General features: G+C 42.5%; 1 protein-coding gene across 1 annotated transcript in view; it reads right to left on the bottom strand.

The window, feature by feature from the left end:
• Positions 1-21654, bottom strand: part of LOC144695906 (disks large-associated protein 2-like) — a 149737-nt gene that overhangs the window by 95711 nt on the left and 32372 nt on the right. Inside the window, exon 2 of the mRNA XM_078566991.1 lies at positions 3973-4193. Within this exon, the coding sequence (XP_078423117.1) occupies positions 3973-4193 (221 nt within the window). The remainder of the gene's footprint in view (positions 1-3972; positions 4194-21654) is intronic.

Genomic DNA, 21654 nt, shown 5'->3' with positions numbered 1-21654 from the left:
AACATCAAGGGGCGATGATTGAATTCTCACTTGTTGGAGATGGTCATTGCCTGACACTTGTGTGGCATGAATGTTACTTGCCACTTGTCAGCCCATGCCTGGATATTGTCCAGGTTTTCCTGCATTTGGACATGAACTTCTTCAGTATCTAAGGAGTCACAAATGGTGCTGAATGTTGTGTGATCATCAGCGAACATCCCCACTTCTGACTTTATGATGGAAGGATGGTCATTGATGAAGCAGCTGAAGATGGTTGGGCCTAGGACTACCCCGAGGAACTCCTGTAGTGATGTCCTGGAGCTGAGTTGACTGACCTCCAACAACCACAACCATCTTCCTTTGTGCTAGATATGACTCCAACCAGTGGAGAGTTTTCCCCCTGATTCCCATTGACTCCAGTTTTGCTAGGGCTCCTTGATGCCACACTCAGTAAAATGCTGCGTCGATGTCAAGGGCACTCACTCTCACCTCACCCTCTTACTCTTATACTTGCCACAGACTCTCTGTGACGGATTTAACCCAGCGCATGTGCCTGAAAGCATGGTGGCCGGGCCCACTTAATCATGGGAGGGGCACCGCACCCGTCTCCTGGCGATGGTAAAGCCTTCCCTGATTAGGTCGGAGGGCGGAAGGGGCCGCCGCTGGATTCCCAGCTGCCGGCGGTGGGGTGTCAATTAGGCTCATTAATGAGCCAACTGACCCCATTATCCCTGAGCCCACTGCAGCTCTCAGAGGGCATGCCTTCTGCCGCTGGGGACCTCAATCATGGTGAAGGCCTGCTGGTGGCCACTTAAGTGCCTGAAAGGCAGTAGATTCCATCAGGACTCCACCACAGAACTAACAATGGTCCCCTGCCAACTCTCCAACCGTTGGCGAGACGCCTATTGGCCTGAGAAACCCCTGTCGGTTTTTATATTGGAACCTGCAGTTATTAGGGAGCCAAAAGAGCACCACACTCTCTATAGAAGGATTGGGGATCTGTTGAACAGGGCAAGCATTGGTGTGTCTGCTTAACTAGTTAAATTGAAGAATCCTCACTGAGGCATGCAGAATCCAAACCAGCCAGTTTCAGATAGAATATTTAATTCAATATCAACTTATGTACAGAAAGCAAAACAAAGAGAGGGAAAGAAAGATGGGGTTAGGAGAGGGAGGGAAACAAAGTGGAAAAGTAAATAAAAAATACAAACTTTTACTGTTTTAAAATCTCCAACAATAATTAAAATATGAATGAACGAGACTTCACAATTGCAAAAGTTACTTTGCAACGCCAGAGAGGTCGTTTGACAGTAATTAAGATTTATCAAGCTGTTTAAAATGTACTTACACTTGAATGGGCAAAACCAGTAAATTTTGCTGGCAAATTTACTGGGTATCTACTACATAAGTACTGTAACTTCACATCAATCCATGTGTTTCAATGCTGGCTCTCTTGGCGAGATGTGGGTATAGCACAGTGTTTTGGGGGAGAAGAGCAAGTCAGAAAGCAACTGCCTGATCTCCACATTTAATTGTGTATGTGTGGCTCCTGGAACCAATTTACTCTTAGCCTCACCATAATTTTTACCACAAAATGTGGGCCATTGTGTCTGCACAAGCAGTACGCCATTCCAATTCATGTCAGTGGAGAATGATGTACAAGATAAGACTTTGTAGCTGAATCCAAAAATAAGGTGGCAGCTGCACTGATGACCTTAAAAAACATCATGTGAGCTTTAAGTTACTAACAAAATGTTCACTGACTGATGTTAGGTAGCTCAGGATAGATCAGAGATGTGATACTTTCAGTGTACCAGTGTGTTGCACAATGGGGTGCTGGATGTATGACCATCACATTATCGTTTCCCAGTATTGAGGGTTTTTGATCTTATCTGGGTTGGCCAGGTGCAGGGGAGGGAAGTTTTTCCCTAGGTGGACTAGAATAGGTGGAGCAAATTGAAGCAGCATCTGTTCGGAATATATTGTGTACGTTTTTTCTTGGCAAGTACCAGAGTTATTGATAGAAGTTAGTAGACTGGAATTTTGTTTGTGTGGCAAGAGAGAGGATGGATTGGGGTGGGGGAGGGGGGGGTGGGAGAGTGTAAGGCAGATAGTCCCTCTCTTGGTTGCAGAATGGCGTATAGTGTGAAGATGCTGCTTCTGTTGTGCATAATTGCTTCACCAGAGCAAACTTATGTGCAGCTCTAAATAAAGAACACATATAAAACAATAACTTCATGACAGCCTTGGGTCCCAAACATGGGTAAAAGAGCTGAATTCCAGGGGGGAGGTGAGAGTGACTGCACTTGACATCAAAGCAGCATCTGACATATTGTGGCATCAAGGAGCCCTGGCAAAATTAAAGCTAATGTGAGCCAGGGGAGAACACTCAAGAAGCTAAAGTGTACCTACAACACATGGACTGCAGTGATTTAAGAAGGCAGCTCACCACTACCTTCTTGAGGGCAATTAGGGATGGGTAACAAATGCTGGCCTTGCCAGGAATTGCCACATTCCATGCAAGAATAAAAGAAAAACCTGTATATAGATTTCAGTAAAATATCAATCACAAGTTAGTCCCTGCACTTTCAACATCATCAGGAGATTGTTGGGTAAAAGGAAAGGGTTAATACTGTTATTTCACGCAAATATTTTACACAATGTTTCGTGACTATTGTGATCCTCAGGGTGAAGATTGTCAGTGCTGGGGAATGGGGCATTTCGTCGCTTGTTGTGCTTCAGCGGCAGTATCAAGCACTCTGGGTCAAGTACCATGCAGCTGACTGGAAAGTAAAGCTCCATCTACACTGCTCAACAAGATGTTTAAACACAGGTTGGAGCAGCAGCCATCCCTTGAAAAGCTCCACAATGCTATTGCCTGTTCGAAAAGTGATCATCCTTTTAGCCTCTCTGAGTGAATCTGTCAACTGTCATGCAGAATTATTGACAGCTTTTCTACCATAGACAACAGCAATTGGGAACTGGGCAGATTCTGTCCAAACTCATTTTATCAGAGGCCCTTCCATCTGCCAGATAGGGGATATTTATATCCATTGTACCTGACCAGAATACAAGCCCAGGTCAAAAATATGATAACATTTTACTAAGCATTTACAAGTTTAAAGGTCCATTATGATCAAGAAATTCTATTGAGTACAATAGAACTGCAGCCTATAAATTTGAGTTAATCATCAGAAATAAAAACTGCAAACGCTTGCTGCCATTTTTATAACAAGGTGATAAATCATTATTGTGAAAATTAAGGCACCTTTACTTGGTTGCCATTATTTTGGATTTCCCATATTGATTATCTGTTCATGTGCAGAAATTTATACGTTTCCATGATAGAAATGGCTCCATGCAATGCACCTTTTAGCTGTAATAATAATCAATCCTGGCAAAAATTCTGAATAAGCACACCGATATGTTAGATATTCTCTTAAGTTCAGCATCATACAGATTTTTTACCCCAATAACAGGTAGTGTGTCCCTTACCATCAAGTATTTTCCTTTAGTGCCCAATAACTAACCTATGATAGCTTGACCACTGTGTGGCTATTAACTACAGGAAGTACCACACCCAACAAAATCCTGATCTTACTAGTCATCCACAATTGCACATTTTTTGCAAATGTTAATGGATAGCAATCAGGTGTGAAAAGCCTGGCAATTTTTCCTCTCCCTATTCCAGCGAGACATTGAAGCCAATAGTAAAACCCCTACTGTTGCACACATTGCATTCAGATAACTCCACCATCCCAGCTAAGGGTAGTAGCTATATAAATTGAATCTCCCATACGAACCATGCATCTCTGTTGGGGAACTGGGCATGCACCAGTAATATGCTGCTCATATGAAACATTTATGATGTTTGTCAGTTTTTACGCGATGTGTACTACAGGTCTCTGGAATGAAAGTTATGCAATCCAATAATCAAAAACACGACAACATAGCCCAAGCTGACTGGGACTCAGCAGGCTGCGTTAACCTTACTTCGAACGACTCTGCTCAATGCTGCTTCCTGCACCCAACAATTTCGGATAGTTCTCGTGCTGAGAAGCTCCCTTTGGTGACATCTTTGGGCTTGCATCTGAGTCGCCACTTTCATCATCTCCCATTGCTTTGATGTAGCTGCCACTGCGCATTCTCCGACAAGGAATTTCGCCGTCCTTGTTCACTCCTGGATACCCACCTCCCCATTCATCCTGGGGCACCTACAAGCCAAGATAAAATGGAACAGATGAAGGAGTTAAATATAATGCTCTAAACAACATTTCTGACCGAAACGGTATATTTTTTATAGAGTGCCCATTGTTTCTTGGATAATAATATTTCATTTTGTAATAAATTACATTGGTTGCCTGCATGTGATCTCAGTGACTTGTGTGCCTTTAGGCTATACAGCTTTTTGAAAAGGCGTGCAGGCCTTTTTAACAAGTTTTTAACAAGTGGTTTCTTAACAAGGACATAGATATAGTCCATAGCAAGGTTTCCTCCTGCCTTTGGACATGACGTCCACTTTTTTGCCTTCAATCAATCAATGGGAGAAAATACCAGTACAACAGGGAAACATAGTCATTTGTGACATGCAAGGCTTTATAATCATCACAGTTTGCTCATGCACTTTCAATGGGGCATCTCTGCTCTGTCGGTTATCTGGACATAAAACACCGTTCCTTCATTGTCGCTGAGTCAAAATCCTGAAATTACTTATCTAGCAGTATTACGGGAGCATTTTCACCACAGCGGGTGCAGCAGTTCGAGAAAGCCTACCATCACCTTCTCAAGGGTAACTAAAGGTAGCCAATAAACGCCTGCCTTGACAGTGGAGCCCACATTCCAAGAATGTTTTTAATTAAATTGGCTAACTTTTCTTTCAAAACCCTCATTTTCGAAAACTCTTTATTTTTTAATTCTGTTTAAAGCTGCTGGAAACAAACTTTTACCCATTATCTCATTATTACTTCAAATAAGTGAAATCCATCAGTACCGATTTTTATACATCAGGAATCAACACAAGCCCAGGATAATACTCGCTAGAAATTAACCAGCATCAAATCTATTCCTTTGTTTTTGATAAAAGTCGATTGTATGTTTCTCAAAAGCAGTAGACAGAAAATGTAGACAAATATACACACATTAATCCAATTTGTTTCCAAATCCAAATGATACAAGTGATTTCTAAATGTCCAGATGCATCAGAGCTGCATAGAACCCATTTCCAAGCACCCATTCCTTCCACTGATCTGTACTAATGCTCCTTATCAATCAAATGGACTTTGTTATCATGAATACAAAGAATTTTATAAGAAGATGATGTATGTCAAGGCAGAGATGGTGGCGTGGTGGTAGTGTGGCTGAGCGAGTGATCCAGAGGTCCAGGCTAATGTCCTGGGAACAGAAACAAAAAAATAAAACTCAGCAGGTCTGAAAGCATCTGTGGAGAGGAACACAGTTAACGTTTTGAGTCTGTATGACTCTTCATCAGATTGTTCTGATGAAGAGTCATACGGACTCGAAACGTTAACTGTGTTCCTCTCCACAGATGCTGTCAGACTTGCTGAGTTTTTCCAGCTATTTTTGTTTTTGCTTCAGATTTCCAGCATCCACAGTATTTTGCTTTTATCTTAATGTCCTGGGAACATAGGTTCAAATCCCACTACAGCAGGTGGTGGAATTTAAATAAGTTAATAAGTTTGGAATGTAGAGCTAGTCTCAGTGATGGCGACCATGCCAACTATCACTGACAGTTTTAAAAACCCTTCTGGTTTACTAATGCCCCTTCAAGGAAGGAAATCTGCCATCCTTACTGGTCTTGCCTGTATGCAATGCCCAGCAATGTGGTTGATTCCTAACTGCCCTTTGAAGTGGCCTAGAAAACCACTCCATTAAATGGCAATCAGGAATGGACAGCAAACGCTGGGCTTGACAGTGACACCCACATCCCATGAAGGAATTTTTTTTAAAAAGTCAGTGGGGGGAACCTTGGTGTGCATATCCACAGGTCCTTGAGGGTAGCAAACAGGTAGCTAGGTGGTTAAGAAGGCATATGGGATACTTGCCTTTATTATCCAAGGCATAGAATACAAGAGCAGAGAGCTAATGCTGGAAATGTATAAAACACTGGTTAGGCCACAGCTGGAGTTTTGTGTGCAGTTCTGGTCACCACATTATAGGAAGGATGAGATTGCACTGGAGATGATACAGAGGAGATTCACCAGGATGCTGCCTGGGCTGGAGGGTCTGAGCTATGAGGAAAGGTTGGATAGGCTGGGGTTGCTTTCCTTGGAGCGAGGTTGAGAGGGGACCTGATAGAGATGTATAAGACTATGAAGAGCATAGAGTGGATAGGAAGGCACTTTTTCCATTAGTAGAGGGGTTAATACCCAGGGGGTATAGATTTAAGGAAAGGGATAGAAGGTTAAGAGGGTAGTTGAAGAGAAATCCTTTTCACCCAGAGGGTGGTGGGAGTCTGAAACTCACTGCCTGAAAGGGTGGTTGAGTCAGAAACTCTCATAACATTTAAGAAGTATTTAGATATTCACTTGCATTTCCATAGCTTCCAGGACTATGGACCAAGCACTGGAAAATGGAATTAATGTAGTCAGATCTTTGTTGACCAGCGTGGACAGGAAATGATGCACGTTGATGTTGGCCGAGCGTGGTGACGGCAATGCGCAGTTGCGCGATAGTTCGGTCGGCGGGTGCACCCGCTGACAATTAAAAGGCCTATAAGGCCATTAAGTTAACAATTAGCATAAAGTTTTCATTGCCTGTCCAACCTAACGGTTGGCGGGCAGGCGAAAAGGCCAAGTGGCCTTTACATTTCTTTGCAAACCTCATCCACGGGCAGGATGAGGTTTCCAAAAGCAAATAAAAATAAAATAAAAACTTTAATTTTTCATTAACAACATGCCCCTGCTCGTGTGGCAGAGTCAGACAAGGGGACATGTTTTATTACATATTTATTTTAAAACATTTTTTTATATATCTTTTCATCTCCCTGAGGCAGCTCCGTGCCTCAGGGAGGTTATGCAGCGCTCACTCGCGCACATACCGGCTCGCGCTCTCCACCTACCCCGCCCCCCCCGCACAGGCTGCACTGAATGCTGCCACTTGCACTTCTTGCTGGGCGGGCCTTAATTGACCCGCTAACGTGAAATAGAAGCGCGGTGCTGAACGCGGGAAGGGGCGGCTGGGAAACCCCTACTGAGCACCCCCGCAAAGGGCAAAATTCTGCCCCATGAGACTTGGATTACATATTTAATTGTTTTTATTTTTCAAATGCTGCATCAGTTTGGCTCAGTTGGCAGTTGAATCAAAAGGTTGTGGGTTCAAACCCACACCTATCGAAGTCAATGGGCTTTTGGCTGGTTTGCCACATCTGCCGCAGGGGAACCCACAGTGGCGGGCCAGAAAATCCCGTCCTCGATAACGTAATCCAGGCTGACATTTCAGCGCAGTGATAAAGGAGTGCTACACTGTCAGATGTGCCCACTTTCAGTTGTAATTATTCCCCAGTTGTTGATGGAACAAAAATATTGCAAATAAAAGAGACGTCAAAATAAATGAGCAAGAATATCTTAAGCAAAAACAGAATTACCTGGAAAAACTCAGCAGGTCTGGCAGCATCGGCGGAGAAGAAATCAGTTAACGTTTCGAGCCTTCATGGCCATTCGGCAGAACTTAAGGTTCTGAATATTACAAATGAGTTTATTTTTGTGTGACGCACCCATGCTAATCTTCGTAACTGGCAGGAGAAACGGCCGTTTAAGTTTTTATTCAACATAAGTGAGAGGGACATTTGTCTCCAAGTGTTGAATTTAGATTTCTTCTTCTGCCGCCATTCATTCTAGAGATGCAACAACTTCTTCAAAAAGGGTTTAAAAACTGGCTGAAAACAAATTTAAAGCCAAATAAAAGCTTAGGTTATGAAGACAGAACGTGAAAGAATTGTCTCAATATTTTTGTTAAATTGGCCGTTGCTGATGATATAATTAGACCAATAGTCACCGAGCAGGTATTGAGCCTGACAGTATCGGGGGGGGGGGGAGGGGGGGTAGCAGTGGTGTGGCGGGGGTGGGGGCGGAGGGGTGGCAACTAATTTAATGTACACACTTTTTAACAGGAGCAGCTCCGGACCTGAGTTTCCAGTGAGCCTCTTATTTTCATGCTAAAATTTACAATGGCTTGACTTCACTGTTGGGGCAGGTGCCTTCTCTCACTTTTCAGCCACCAGTGACAACAACTTGCATTTGTATAGCACCTTTAACGCTGTAAAATATCCCAAGGTGTTTCACAGGAGCATTATCAGACAAAACTTGTCATCTAGTCTCATAAAGAGATATTAGGACAGGTGACCAAAAGCTTGGTCTAAGCCATAGGATTTAAAGAATGACTTACAGGAGGAGAGAGAGGTGAGGTCATGGCAAGGTGTAAGGAAGGAATTCCAGAACATAGGGCCTATGTCACTGAAGGTGCAGCCACAATAGTGGGATAAAGGAAACTGGGAATGCACAAGAGGCCAGAATTGAAGAGCGCAGAGATCTTGGAGGGTTGCAAGGCCAGAGATTGTTACAGAGATGGGTTTGCCAAGGCCATGGGAGCATTTGAACACAAGGAGGGGAATGTTAAAATTGAGGGATTGCCAGGCTAGGTCAGATTGTACAAGGGTGACAGATTAATGGGACTTAGTGGGATGTTACAATTGTGGGTGAGCTTATGTTTACAAGGTGAGTGGGTGGCCAGGAGTGCATTGGAATAATCAAGTCTGGGCATGGGTGAGGGTTTGAGCAGCAGATGGGTTCAGGCAGGGGCAGAAACATGCAAAGTTAGAGAGGTAGAACTAAATTTCGGAGATGGTGGGAATAATGGGGGCAGAATTTGATGGGTGACAGGGTGTCCTGCTATGCAACCTGCAGAGTCAGCGAGATTATGTCATTTAATGCTCCAAGGACCGTCAATTGGCTGGAGGCAGGATATCGGCTCCTCACTCAGGAGAAAGTCCCGCCTCAGAAAGCCCTGTGGTCCCAGGAATGCCAGCAGGAGCGGTGACTACTGCTTGACCCACAGGCAGTTCCCAGCTGCAGATTCCCGGAGCCCAGAATGGAGGTTAGTGTGTGGGAGTGCAGCAGGGATGGGAGGGGAGGCCCAGGGGTGGTAGGGAAAGGGTACATGGCATGATGGCAAGGTCAGGTGGGTTGGAAGCATCCAGAAATGGAGGCATTTCTTTTGGGGGCGGGAGGGGGGTTGGCATGAGGGGAGTACCTTATCTCTAAAAGGGGGCTAGTAGCGGAGGTGCCCCCCAACTTTCTGCCTGTGGCCAGAGCTGAGTGACCTACCAGGCTTTCCTCTGACCCTGAACTCCTCCCACTGGCTGAAAAATTGCAGCCAGGCAGGAATTGGCTCTTGCATGGACAATAAAGGGCCTCAACTGGTGCAGGATGGTGGGCCTCACTCGTCACCCATAAAATTGTGGCGGGTCAGGGGCAGACAGGAAGGCCATCCAGGGAATTTTATGCGCCTGTAAACCCGCGGGGGGTGGAAAGTAAAATCCTCCCTTGGGGTCTGAAGCTTCGCTCAGGGTTAATTAGCATCCTGAGGTTGCAAGCTGTCTGGTTCAGCATCAGACAGAGGCTAGGGAGTAGAATTTATGGTAGGGACCGAAGATGAGGACTTCAGTCTTCCCAATAGTTCACTGGAGGGCATTTATGCTCATCTTATACTGGTTTGTGGAACATGCATACAGTGGAGTGTTCAAGAGAGGAGGCGGTGAGGTAGAGCTGGGCAACATCAGCGTACACGTGGAAAGTGATCTTTATGTTTTCAGCTCATGTCACTGAGGGGCAGCACGTGGATGAGAAATAGGAGGGGGGTCAGATAGATCTTCGGGAGACGCCAGAGGTAACGGTGTGGGAGCGGGAAGAGAAGCTGTTGCAGGAGATTCTCCATTTACGGCTGGATAGAATAGAAGCAGGTGAGTGCAGTCCCACCCAGCTGGACGATAATACAAAAATCCACCATGTCTTATCTCAAAAGGGGGCTAGTAGCGGAGGTGCCCCCCAACTTTCTGCCTGTGGCCAGAGCTGAGTGACCTACCAGGGTTTCCTCTGACCCTGAGGAAGCAGTCCCTTTATTGCAGTCCAATTCTCCAATCCTTGGTACTGGTCAACTTGTCTGATATAATTTGCTACTCTCGGTTTTGCCAATACCAACTTTCGCTGAGCCAGATCCAGACGCTGTGCACTGTGTATTTGTATAATTCCCTGCAGCTTGGCCTTATGTTTTCTCACAATCTCTGTCATTCACCATCTATCTAAAAAGCTTCACACTTGAATTCCAGCTGCTAGCATTTATTGACCATGCAGGTGATCCAAAATCACGGCTCCTCAGTGACACATGAATTGGAAAGCTGTCGGACAGAAATATTCAAAGTTGTGCAGTTGGCAGCTATTCAACATTTGAGGTCCAACTTTTCAATTTATAGGTTAAATATATACAGTCAGGAAAATATAGAAAGCAAAAAGCCAACAGAGAATTGCATGAACAGCTCTACAGTCTGTTGGCTGATCTTTTATGACGGAGTGGGTGCTATTTATCCTTCAAAGTCAATACATGAGTTTTCATAAATTGATTTAATATATAAGGCAGCAGTGAAGGAGAGACATCAAAGCCAGAAATGTATAGCTTTGATATGAAAATTCATAGACAATCTTAAATTAATGAATGCGCATTACAGACTTTCTTCAATTAAGTTATGAATCTAGAAATTGCAGCGCATGGCATTAGTCAAATGAACCTTTAATGTATTCATGTGACATTGCTCTGTCTCCTATATTGGTGACTTTTAAATGAGTTAAGGCCGACATTAAAATAGCAGAAAGTGGAACATTGTAAAAATAAGGTGAATGTTCATTTGCTGCATTCACTAATGGTAATCTTTGTGCTATATTTGGGAAATGCAGAAATACATTGAAATCACATGTTCTCTTTTACTCCTGTGCATCACGTCTACCAGGCCAAAAATTTGTTAGGCTTGGTAGAAACATTTCTGCCTCTGAATCAGAAGGTTATAGGTTCGAGACCCATTCCAGAGCTTAAGCATGTCATTTAGACTAACATTTCAGTATATAGCACTGCTCTGTCAGAGAAACCAAGTCTCCCTGTTTGAGTTGGGTGTAAAAGCCTCTTTGGCATTCTTCAGAAGATGAGCAGTTCTCTTGGCCGTTCATCCGTCAGCCAACACTGCCAGAAACAGATTAACTGTTCATTTATCTCATTTTGTGTGTGGGATCTTGTTGTGCCCAAATTGGCTGTCACATTTGACTACAAAGCATCAGAAGTAAACCATTGGTCAGGCAGTGTCTTGAAACATCCCGAGGCCATGAAAGGTACTTTTTACATATGCAAGTTCCCTCTTTAAGTCTTGAAGGTGATTTGAAGCCAGGCATTTTTTAACATGACTCAGGTTCTTATAGCAAAGGAAGAGGCCATTAGGTTCATCCTGCCTGTGCTGTCTCTTTGAAAGGACAATCCAATTAGTCCCTAATTGTCTGCTCTTTCCTCAAATCTGTGTAGATCTTACCCTTCAAGTAAATGCCCAATTTCTTTTTTCTCAGGAAAGTCATTTAGTAAAACAGGTAACAAAATACACCAGGGCACTGCTAGAACACAGTCCTTGGGGACCATATCTTGAGACCATGTTATAGGTGAGACCGTGTATAACAAAGTCCCTTCAAAGATGCCAGTCTAGCAGCCAGAATAACGTAGGTCAACTTCCGTTTTTTTTTATGTTAACATTTTTGCGTGTGTGAATTATCTAGTTCTAAATAACTTATTGGAAATGCATATATACCACAACTACTGCATTCCCTTTAGTTATTTCTTCAAAAGAAATTCTACGATGTTATGCAATGAAATTCTATGTTACTTGCCTTTGTTAAACCCATGGTTTATATATCCACTGATTTATTGTCTCGTGAACTTCTAAAGACTCACTGATTTGATCCTGAAATTTGGATTTGCAGCTTTTGCCACAACTGAGTCTCAAGCTAACTTGTCTGTAGCTACTTAGTTTATCCTTCTGTCCTTTACTGAATGATGTGACGCTGGCTACCAGCCAGCCACTCAGTTAGCACTGTTCACACATCTAAGAAAATCGAAGAATTAAGTTCAGAGCTGTTGACTTCTTTCAACAGTCTGAAATGCATGACATCAGGTCCTAGTGGTTCATCCACTGAGTTCTGTTCATTTTTTTTCAGAACCGGGTCCTTTTCTACATTTGTCGCCCAATTGATATTCGCCCCCGCCACCCCTTTCTCTGTAAGTACATTCATACTCCTAGTTTCATCATGATTTATAAACACTGATATAAAATACTGAACTAAAATCTCCATGGGTAGGATTTTACGTTCCACAGGCGGGCGCGCGCTCAACCCGATCGGGTGTAAAATGGCACGCCATGATGCCGGGCGGGCGCCCCGATGTCATCGCGCGCTTGCGCGATATTTCGGTTGGCGGACGAGCACGAGAGTTGGCAGTGCGCCCGCCAACAACTTAGAGGCTTATTAAGGCCATTAAAGTTTCAATTAACTGCCATTTTTCGCTGCCCTTTCACCGTTAATTGGACAGCAAGCGTGAAATCGCGGTCGGGCAACAAATGCGGGCGGTGGCCTCTTTCCCGGCCACTTCTGGGCCCGCCCGACGACCTGAAAATCCTGCCACACGCCTCTATTATGCTTTTTTTTTTGCAAAGAGATATATTCCTCAGAAGTCTTGTGCTATCTTTAATTATTTCACTTTTTACATGCATGTCAAAACTGGCACTATTTCCTTTTTTGTTAATCTGTTAACCATTTTGGGCTCCAATATTGACCCATGTTATTCGAGGCCGCAGTGCAGAACTTTGTGCAACTTTACCTTAGGCCCTAATTTTAATGAAGGAGATCCAATGTTAAAACCTGCATTGTTCAAACCTGACCATTTGGAGTCCACATGTGACATTTTCATAGTCCAATAGAACATTAGCCCAGGAATTCCACCTTGTGATAACAGTGTACATACACTTAATGGGCAGAATTTAATGCCCTGCCCAAGGCGAATTTGGAGGTAGGGAGGACATTTAATTGGGAGTGGGGGGGATTCTGGGTGGGGACCCTGCCGCCTTCCCGCCTCTGACCTGATTAAGTCCATGTTGGGAAGGTTCAGGGATAGCCTTCCTGCCCCGCCACCAACTGAGTCATTCAACCAGCAGTCGCCACGTGGGAAGCCCGAAAAGTAAACACTGTCAGGGTTGCTTGCAGGCTCCCAGGGAGGGACACTCATTCAAAGGCACTCAGTGCCTGATCGAGGGACCTGGAATTGGGAAGGGGGGTTGCCCGCTGAAAGCCACCCACCCCCCTTCCCTTGCTGCAGACCCCCTTCCCCCCCTAACCCACCACCCTCATCCTACAACCCCCGTCGCACCCTCACTCACCTATGGCCTGGGTCCCTCAGTGATCCTAGGTTTCTCCGTGGGTGCACTGCCAGCAACTGCTACTGCTCCCACTGGCGCTGTTGCAATGGACAGCTGTCAGCCTCTGATTGGCCAGCAGCTTTCAGTGGGTAGGATTTCCACCTCTGGGATCCTTAATCCTGGGGAAAGCTCACCGCTGGCCACCCAAGCACCTGTTCGGCACTTAATTCGGTGGGCCTTTCCCAAAGGAGGTGACGCTGGGCCCACCAACTCTCTAGCCAGTGGGCAAGACCCCCATTGCCTCAATTAAATACTGCCCAGTGTGTTCCTCTCTCCACTACTTTAGCAGTGGCATTGGCTCATTTACTGTAAGTGAATTGACATCTCTTCTAAAATAGAAGGAAGAATGCATTAAGCTTTCACACACTTATGTCTTAATATCACAGGGCCTTTGCATTTCAACGATTATTTGATAATAAAGCTAAATCTGCCTTTCCCTCTTCCAGGTCCCAGAATTGCCACTGGTCTCACCCACAACATTTCATTCATTGTTGTGCCCCTGAATTACATCTTCATCTTTACTGTGACTGAAGAACACGTAGCTTTCAGATATGGGTTCAAAGGAAAAAAGGGATTTAGACTCATTCTATCAGGTCTCTGTGGCCCACAGTGTTGCTGAGATTTTCTGCATTTCCCAGCTTCTGTCACCGTGTGTGTGTCTGGAGTAGGTGCAGCTCCAGTGTAGGCATGGAGGAAGCATGCCTGGCATTCCACCTCACTCTCCTTGGCTTCAGGCCATTGGATGCCTGAAAAAATCTGGCATTGGGTATTGCACCAAGACCTCTGTTGACATAAAGACCTGCAAAAGTCCCCAGTGTCGCCTAAAGAAGGGTCTCTTTAACTTCATGAAGGAGTGCCCTTCCAAAATAACCTTCAAGGCTCAAGTTCTTTTGGTTGTTGACCTGATGTTGGACAGGGGGTCTGCAGTTTCTGTTTCCGTTATATATTCCATATCCCCATCATAAGGCCCTGCTAGAGAGCAGACCTGTGCCAAGAGTGCACTTGGGACACAGATATGGCACAGGCTAGGAAAACAGGAGCATCTCTGTCCTTGTTTATGTTGCTGTGATTGGAGGATTGTGGGCGATTGTGGTTGAATGCTGGGTGGGTGGGCGCTCTGAAAGTAAATCTTCTCAACCTTAAAAATGATAATCCCATTCCCAATAAGACCTCCATTTAGCCCTTTGCTGTAAAAGAGTCAATCAGCTGCTTCTTTCCAACTACCTACCAACCTACAAAAAATACTTTGTTTCTAACATCTAGCTTCGTTGCTCATTAACACCTGGGGTTAACCCATTCACGTTAATGCTTGATCTGTATAGGATCACTGTTTAAGTTAGGAAATTTCATTCGTACTTTCAAGCATTTTAAAAATGTCATTCATGTGCCTCCCAATTTGTATTTTGCCACTGGAAAAAAAATCAATTTTCTTGAGACTCTCCTTACAAATAAGAACCAGAAGTGCCCTTGCTGATGTTCTCTGAACCTTCTCCAATAAATCAGTAGCTTTTGAAGGCTGTACATCATATTTTAAATATAGCTTTATAGAGTTAGAGTATTAGGTTTTAAATTATAATAAATACTCTCGAGATATATCCCAGTACTTGATCAGGTCTCCTATTCACCATTTATTGCTTGGTCAGTACCTCAGTCAGGATCTTTCTCCTTACTCAACATTATCAATGGACTTGTCTTCCAATATGCATCACACACATATACACACCTCATCATACCTCACATCACCCACTCTAAATTCTACTTGCAACTTTTTGGACAATGCAATTAAGTTGTATTTTTCACACAATAAATCTTGTCTGCGCAAGTCACCTGACCACACATTTGGAATGATCAAATTTTGTAATATTACAAGTAGCACTCTGCTTCAGTGTAATTTTGAATAACATAAACTGGAATGATCCCAGACTAGATCCCTACAGCATGATACTAGTCTCTGTCCACGTATAAACTCCTCCCCACCCAAGCCATTAATCATCACCTTTTGCTTTCTATCACCGACCCAATTTTCAATCAAGTTATTTAATATTAATGTTCTTGCATCACATACTGAGTTTTATTAGATGTCTTGAGAAATCTGTCGAGTGGATGATTTACTTATTTAGTAACCCACTGAACAAATTCCAGCAAATTCACAAACAGTTCATACTTTCTAAGACAATACTGATGACTTCTAACCTTCTCAAATGCTGACAATCACACCTTGAGATGCCCTAGAGTGTTTATTTCACTGGTGTATTATTCGCTGATCCATGTCTTATTCCTTTTTGGAATGACAAGGTTACCTTACTTTTGGCTACTGACCCTGTATGTAATCTGGTGCTTTCTGTATATTATGTACACAATCTCATAAAGCCATTTTTAAACTAACACCTATCTTCGTAAACTCAAAAGACATTACAGAAAGGATCCAAAATGTCCAATCCAAGTTTATCTAAGACATGAAAAGGCTATTCTAATATTTCTCTCATATTACAGACAGAATACTAAAAATGCTTGTCATCTGATAGCCACTGTTTCTTGCGCTTCTTACTTCCATCCTGTTATCTCTATTGCAACGATTCTTGTGTCTATGTCAGCATGCAATAGTCAGCCTTCTTCTAGACTCTTGGTTGTCCTAACATCCTTAGACTTTACACTTTTCCTTCTCTTCACATCAAAACAAAGTAAAACATGGGCTCTTTCTTGAGGTAACTTTGAAATCAAACCTGCAAACTGTGCAGTATAAAAGCTGAATTCAAATATAGCTGAGGACCAAACTGACAAGGTGGGGGCAATGACTCACTGCACATCTCTACACTTTAAATCGATACAGCGGCTCCATTCTTTTGCTGAAGTTTATGTTGAGAATCTTTAAAAGGTTCATTTTTACAAATAGCAAATTCTGGAGATGAGAGTCCTGTGTCATAGGAAGTATAGCACAGAGGGAGCCATTCAGCCCATCGAGTCTGCGTCAGTTCCTTTGAACAGCTCTGTCCCATTACTCTCCTCCTTCCTCATCCCTGCATTTACTTCTCTTTCAGGTATTTATCCAATTGCCTTTTGAAAGTCACAATTTAATCTGTTTTCACCACCCTATCAGGAAGTGCGTTCCAAATCCTAAACTCATGTATAAAAAACTGTTCATCATGTCACTTCTATTTCTTTTACCAATCACCTTAAATTTGTGCCCCCTGGTTGTCACACCTTCAGCCATTAGCAATAGTTTCTCTTTATTTATTCTATCTCAACCTTCATAGTTGAAATATTTCATGTCCTGGGACAAACTTTAAGGTAAGCCCCTAATGTTTTCTTTGATCAGCTGAATGCATATTACCCTGAATATAGCTTTAATCTAAACTTGCCCAGAACTTTTTAATAGCATTGAATAACACATAATCAACTAACTCTACTCTCTGAACATAAATTATTGAAAAAGTTGCTTGTCATATCTCTAATCGTGTGCTATCTGATTGAGCCTAAAGGACTAATTCCATCACAAATCGGGGTCAAATGGATCAACTAGTGCAAAGTGTCCCTTTATAAAATGCTTAGGAAGACTGAGAAAGAAGACTAAACTGATCTGCATCAGGAACAGTTTGTGGCAAATAAACAGCAAAGCTGTTTTCTTCCTGGCTGCCAGTAAGAATGAACTTTGAGCATGAAAATGGCTGATCAAAAAGTCAAACCCTTCTTAAATCATGAAACCTACTTCACCACTGGTTTCTTGCCACCCATTTATTTTGTTAAAGTAAAGTTAAGAGTGATATACCATTTTCATTAAGGAAAAATTTAATGGGAAAATAGTTTAATAAAAGCCCTGATTTATGGTTAAATAGAACCGCTTGGTACTCTACATGTTCCCAAGATATTTGGTGATATTTTGTATTTTTAAGAATATAAGAACATTAGAGATAGGAATAGGTGTAAGCCATATGACCTGTTGAGCCTGCCCTGCCATCAAATATGATCATGGCTGATCATCAGCTGCACTTTCCCGGCTGCTCCCCATATTCCTTGATTAACAGCTTCAGGATGTTTCAAAGTACTTCACAACCAATGGAGTACTCCTGAAATGTAACCACTACTATGTGGGCAAACATTGCCATCAATGTTCAGTAAGGTCATTGGCATTGCAAATGATTAAATGGCTACATAATCAATTTTTGGTGATGTTGACTCAGGGAGGAATGTTGGTCAAGACACTGTGAGAACCATCTGTTCATCTAGTCATTCGATGAGATCTTTTACATGCTTAGATCTGTGATGGAATTTGATGCTACTGTGAAGGAATGCAGCTATAAATACGGAGTTATAAGATAAAAAAGAGTGAGATTCCTATGAAATAGGGATTAAAAATTAAAAGCGCAGATCATCTGCTGGACAGAAAAAGGTTCAAAATTTTAAAAACATGCCTGGGCATAGTTGTGTGCTCAAGGACACCCAACATTCTGTGGCATAGGATACAGTGTATCCCCTCACACAAGGCAGTTCTTGTAAAAACAGGTATTGGCCTCTACACCACCTCAGCAAGGCACTGATAAATTGTAAGATGCCATAATCTAACGATGGATAACCTTGAGGATGACTGTAAATCACTTGTCAGTTGAATCCTGGAAACTGAATGTAGCAAAGTAATGACTGCCATCTGCACTTCTCAGTATCCTGCTTGCTTGAAGGGTGTTGACTAAAATGAAGGATGTTGACTAAAACAAAGGATGTTGTCCAACATGTGTGCTCAAAAATGCTACTTGCTGGTTCAGCTCTTTTCTGGTATAAATATTGGAGCCACACAGTAGGATTTTTATATTCATTGGATTCACTCCAGCGTCTCTCAAGGTAAATGTATGGCTAGTGTAGCAATGATAGTCCTCCCTTTAATTGGGATAGCGGTATCTCGCTAAACATTGTAGCTTTCTATTCAGGGATTTAAGGTAATACTACTTTAAATATTGATGGATATCTTAAATATCTCTCTGTAACATTATTTAATCTTTGATTTTCCAGTAGGAACAAGATTATATTTACTTTTCCTAGAACTATCAATGTTGTAAATATCATCAAATGTGAACTGCATGTTCAGTTCTTTAATAGACATATATATATATAATTTAGAAAATATATTGTCTCGTATTGTCTTCTGTATCCAAACTTGAGAACCTATTTCCATATATTCTTCAGTGGAAAGGTGCATAATTGAGAAGACATGCCTGGACCCTTATAATATCTGGATTGTTATAATCTGGTTAAAACTTGTTAAAAAGGCTGTCTGGAGGATGGTAATATTCTCAGTGATTTCCTTCCCTTGGGACGAGTTAGATCAGTTCTTCAGGCCCATTTAAGTGTCTGTGAGGCCTGTCTTTCTCAACCTTAAGTGAGGGTAACCATCCGAGGAGTACGCCTGATCGGGAGTTGTCCCAAAAGAGGGCTCAGATTATAATCCACTTCAGCTACAACTTTCTGTATCAGAAAAGAGACTACTACCAAATGAACTAAGAAAATATTCAAGGAAATATTAAAATTATTTAAATTTTCTTTTTATATATTTGTTATTAAAATCCACATTATAAACAAATTGTCTGTAAAATAGTAACTAAGGACGTCTCAAAAAGTTACCAACAAGGACACAGCAGTAAAAAATAGCCCAGGGAAAGGTAAACTGGCGACACTTTTTGAAAACTCTAAAGCTACCACCCTGAGCTCTCAACAAACTAGAAATTTACCATTGAATATAATGTTTGTAATTAAGACGTACAAAATCACAATCACAAAAGGTTATTAAACTTACATACATAAAGGGCAAAAAACAATTTGTGCAATTGACAATTGTCATTGTCACCCAGGTCACTTTCCAGCTACCATGCCATCTTAACCTCAAGCAGTCTCTTGCTCCTCCCTCTCTTGAAGTGGCAGAGTGCCATTTTAAGTTTTGACCCCCCGGTGCAGAGTGGCCATCCCTATTGCACTGTTACGGATGTCAAAATCAGAATCATAGATCTAACTAATATTATCGTAAGGTTGCTTTTTCCTCATGGATCCTGCAGATGTTACAAGTTGATCTTCATGTTCAGAGTTAAATACCCAGATCGATTTGGGTAACCTGCAGCCCATGGGGCTGTTGAAATCTATAAACAAAAAATATCTTCCATTGCCAGGTACTCAAAATCCAATGACTTAATAAATAAAAGCTTGCAATCATACTAAAAGCTTTACCTGCAGCAATTACGAACATAATGGAAACATAATTACATCAAATGATTACTCAGACACAGAGCAATTGGGTATTAATAATGTATCAGGCAAATAATTTTTTCCCAATTGTAACCCACTTGACAGGATAGGTTAGAAAATGAAAACACAGTCTGTTCCATTTTGGTGAATGTACAAAAAGTGAAGATTTTGTGTTAAAGTGAATAAAGCTGAAAATCCAATTTATTTGATGAAATTGCTAATTTTGCCATTCAATGACTATCACAGAATAGGTGTTGATGTGCTTGCAGACTGAACTGCAGATCACTCTGGGTGACTCAGTGGGCTTGTAGAAGAAAACCTCCTTGATTACAGTTCTTCCCACCCTGCTTCCTGTAAGGACTCTACCCCATTCTTCCAGCTCCTCCATTTCCGTCACATCTGTTCTGATAATACCACCTTCCACCAGTGAAAAGAAAAATAAAACAGAAAGACTTACATTTATATAGTGCCTTTCACTGCCACCAGACACCTCTAAGTGTTTTACAGCCAATTAAGTACTTTTTGAAGTGCAGATGCATATAACAAAAGAAACACTGTACAGTAAGGGGTTAATGGTTATGTTAATGAGACCATGATAATATTAATGATGTAACCATGACATCAGCAGTCAGATGACCAAGAGGCTCCAGAGAGCTAGAGGCAGAATAGTCCGTGTCCTGAAAACTATGTGGTTACCCCGAGGTCTTCGTAAAAAAATTCTTAATAAATTGTTTGAGGTTAAACTATACTGACCATCTCATGTCTTTCATAGGGAAGCAAAGCCTCATGAAGGTACAGTAAGTCTAGAGAGGATGGTAATAGTAATACCTCAAAAAATCTTGGCAACAACATTGAAACATGGTGGCAGCGCTGGAGGCCCCAGTCTAAGAAACTGAAGCCACAGATTAGCGACCCATGCATGCAGAGCTGGAACACCACAGTGCTGAAGATCAAAACCAAGTAGCACCGTGGTGAGAGGACAGAGAGACTTGCACAATGTTGCTAGCCACTGAGCAGCCACTACCACTTCCACGACCTTTCCAACAAATCAACGGTCCACTGCAAGGACAGTGTTGGGAGCTCTGGCAGAGACAGTTCAAAAGGTACTGAGTGGATTTGGGTTTACAAGGGGAAACTCAGAAACACAGGTCTATACACTTTTATATGCTGTGAGGGCTATAGCTGATGATGACCTGGTGCAGCAAGGCATTGAGGAAGTCCAGGCATCGTACGAAGAGGTTAAGGGGGCCTTTGATAAATGCTTCAGCTCAAAGAATTTAGTTATAGAAAAAGCAAAATTCAAAGGCTGGGTGATTCCATTGATTCCTTCATTAATGATTTATATCAGTTGGCTAATACCTGCAGTTATGGAGTCTTAAAGCATGAGTTCATTCACAGTCGCATCTTTGATGGCGTGCTTGATAATGCACTGTTAGGTTGTTTGCAATGCAATCAGAATTTGACCTTAGAAAAGGCTAAACAGATCACGAGGCAGGCTGAATTGCAATGCCAGAATCGGGGTGTTATTTGGGGCAACATTGAGGTTCGGGAGGGCTCGGTCCAGTAAGTAGGCCCAAGGTCAGGAGCCCTGCCCACCGAAAAGCCCACCAAAACCACTGAGGGGGTGTGGCAAACTCTTCCACCTATGTTCAAATGCCCCAGATGTGGCGGTAACAGACAACACCGCCTTGAAGACTGCCAGCAGGGGGAGCTGAATGTTTTCTCTGTAGCAGGACTGGTCATTTTAAACAGTTTTGTAAATCTAAAAAAACATTCAAGGGAAGAAAGCTAGAACATGTTCCCAACCATTTTGAGGTCCAAGGAATAGGAGATACACTTTTTCAATCTGATGATTTCGTAGGAGAGATCAAGGAGGCCAATAAATAATTCTGATCTTTGGAGTTGGTAGTCCAAGGTTACAGAATGGAATTTAAACT

Source organism: Cetorhinus maximus, chromosome 21 (genome assembly GCF_964194155.1).
Source record: "Cetorhinus maximus chromosome 21, sCetMax3.hap1.1, whole genome shotgun sequence".
Lineage (NCBI taxonomy): Eukaryota > Metazoa > Chordata > Chondrichthyes > Lamniformes > Cetorhinidae > Cetorhinus > Cetorhinus maximus.
The sequence above is the reverse complement of the archived record's forward strand: the minus strand, read 5'-3'. Positions and strand labels throughout refer to the sequence as shown.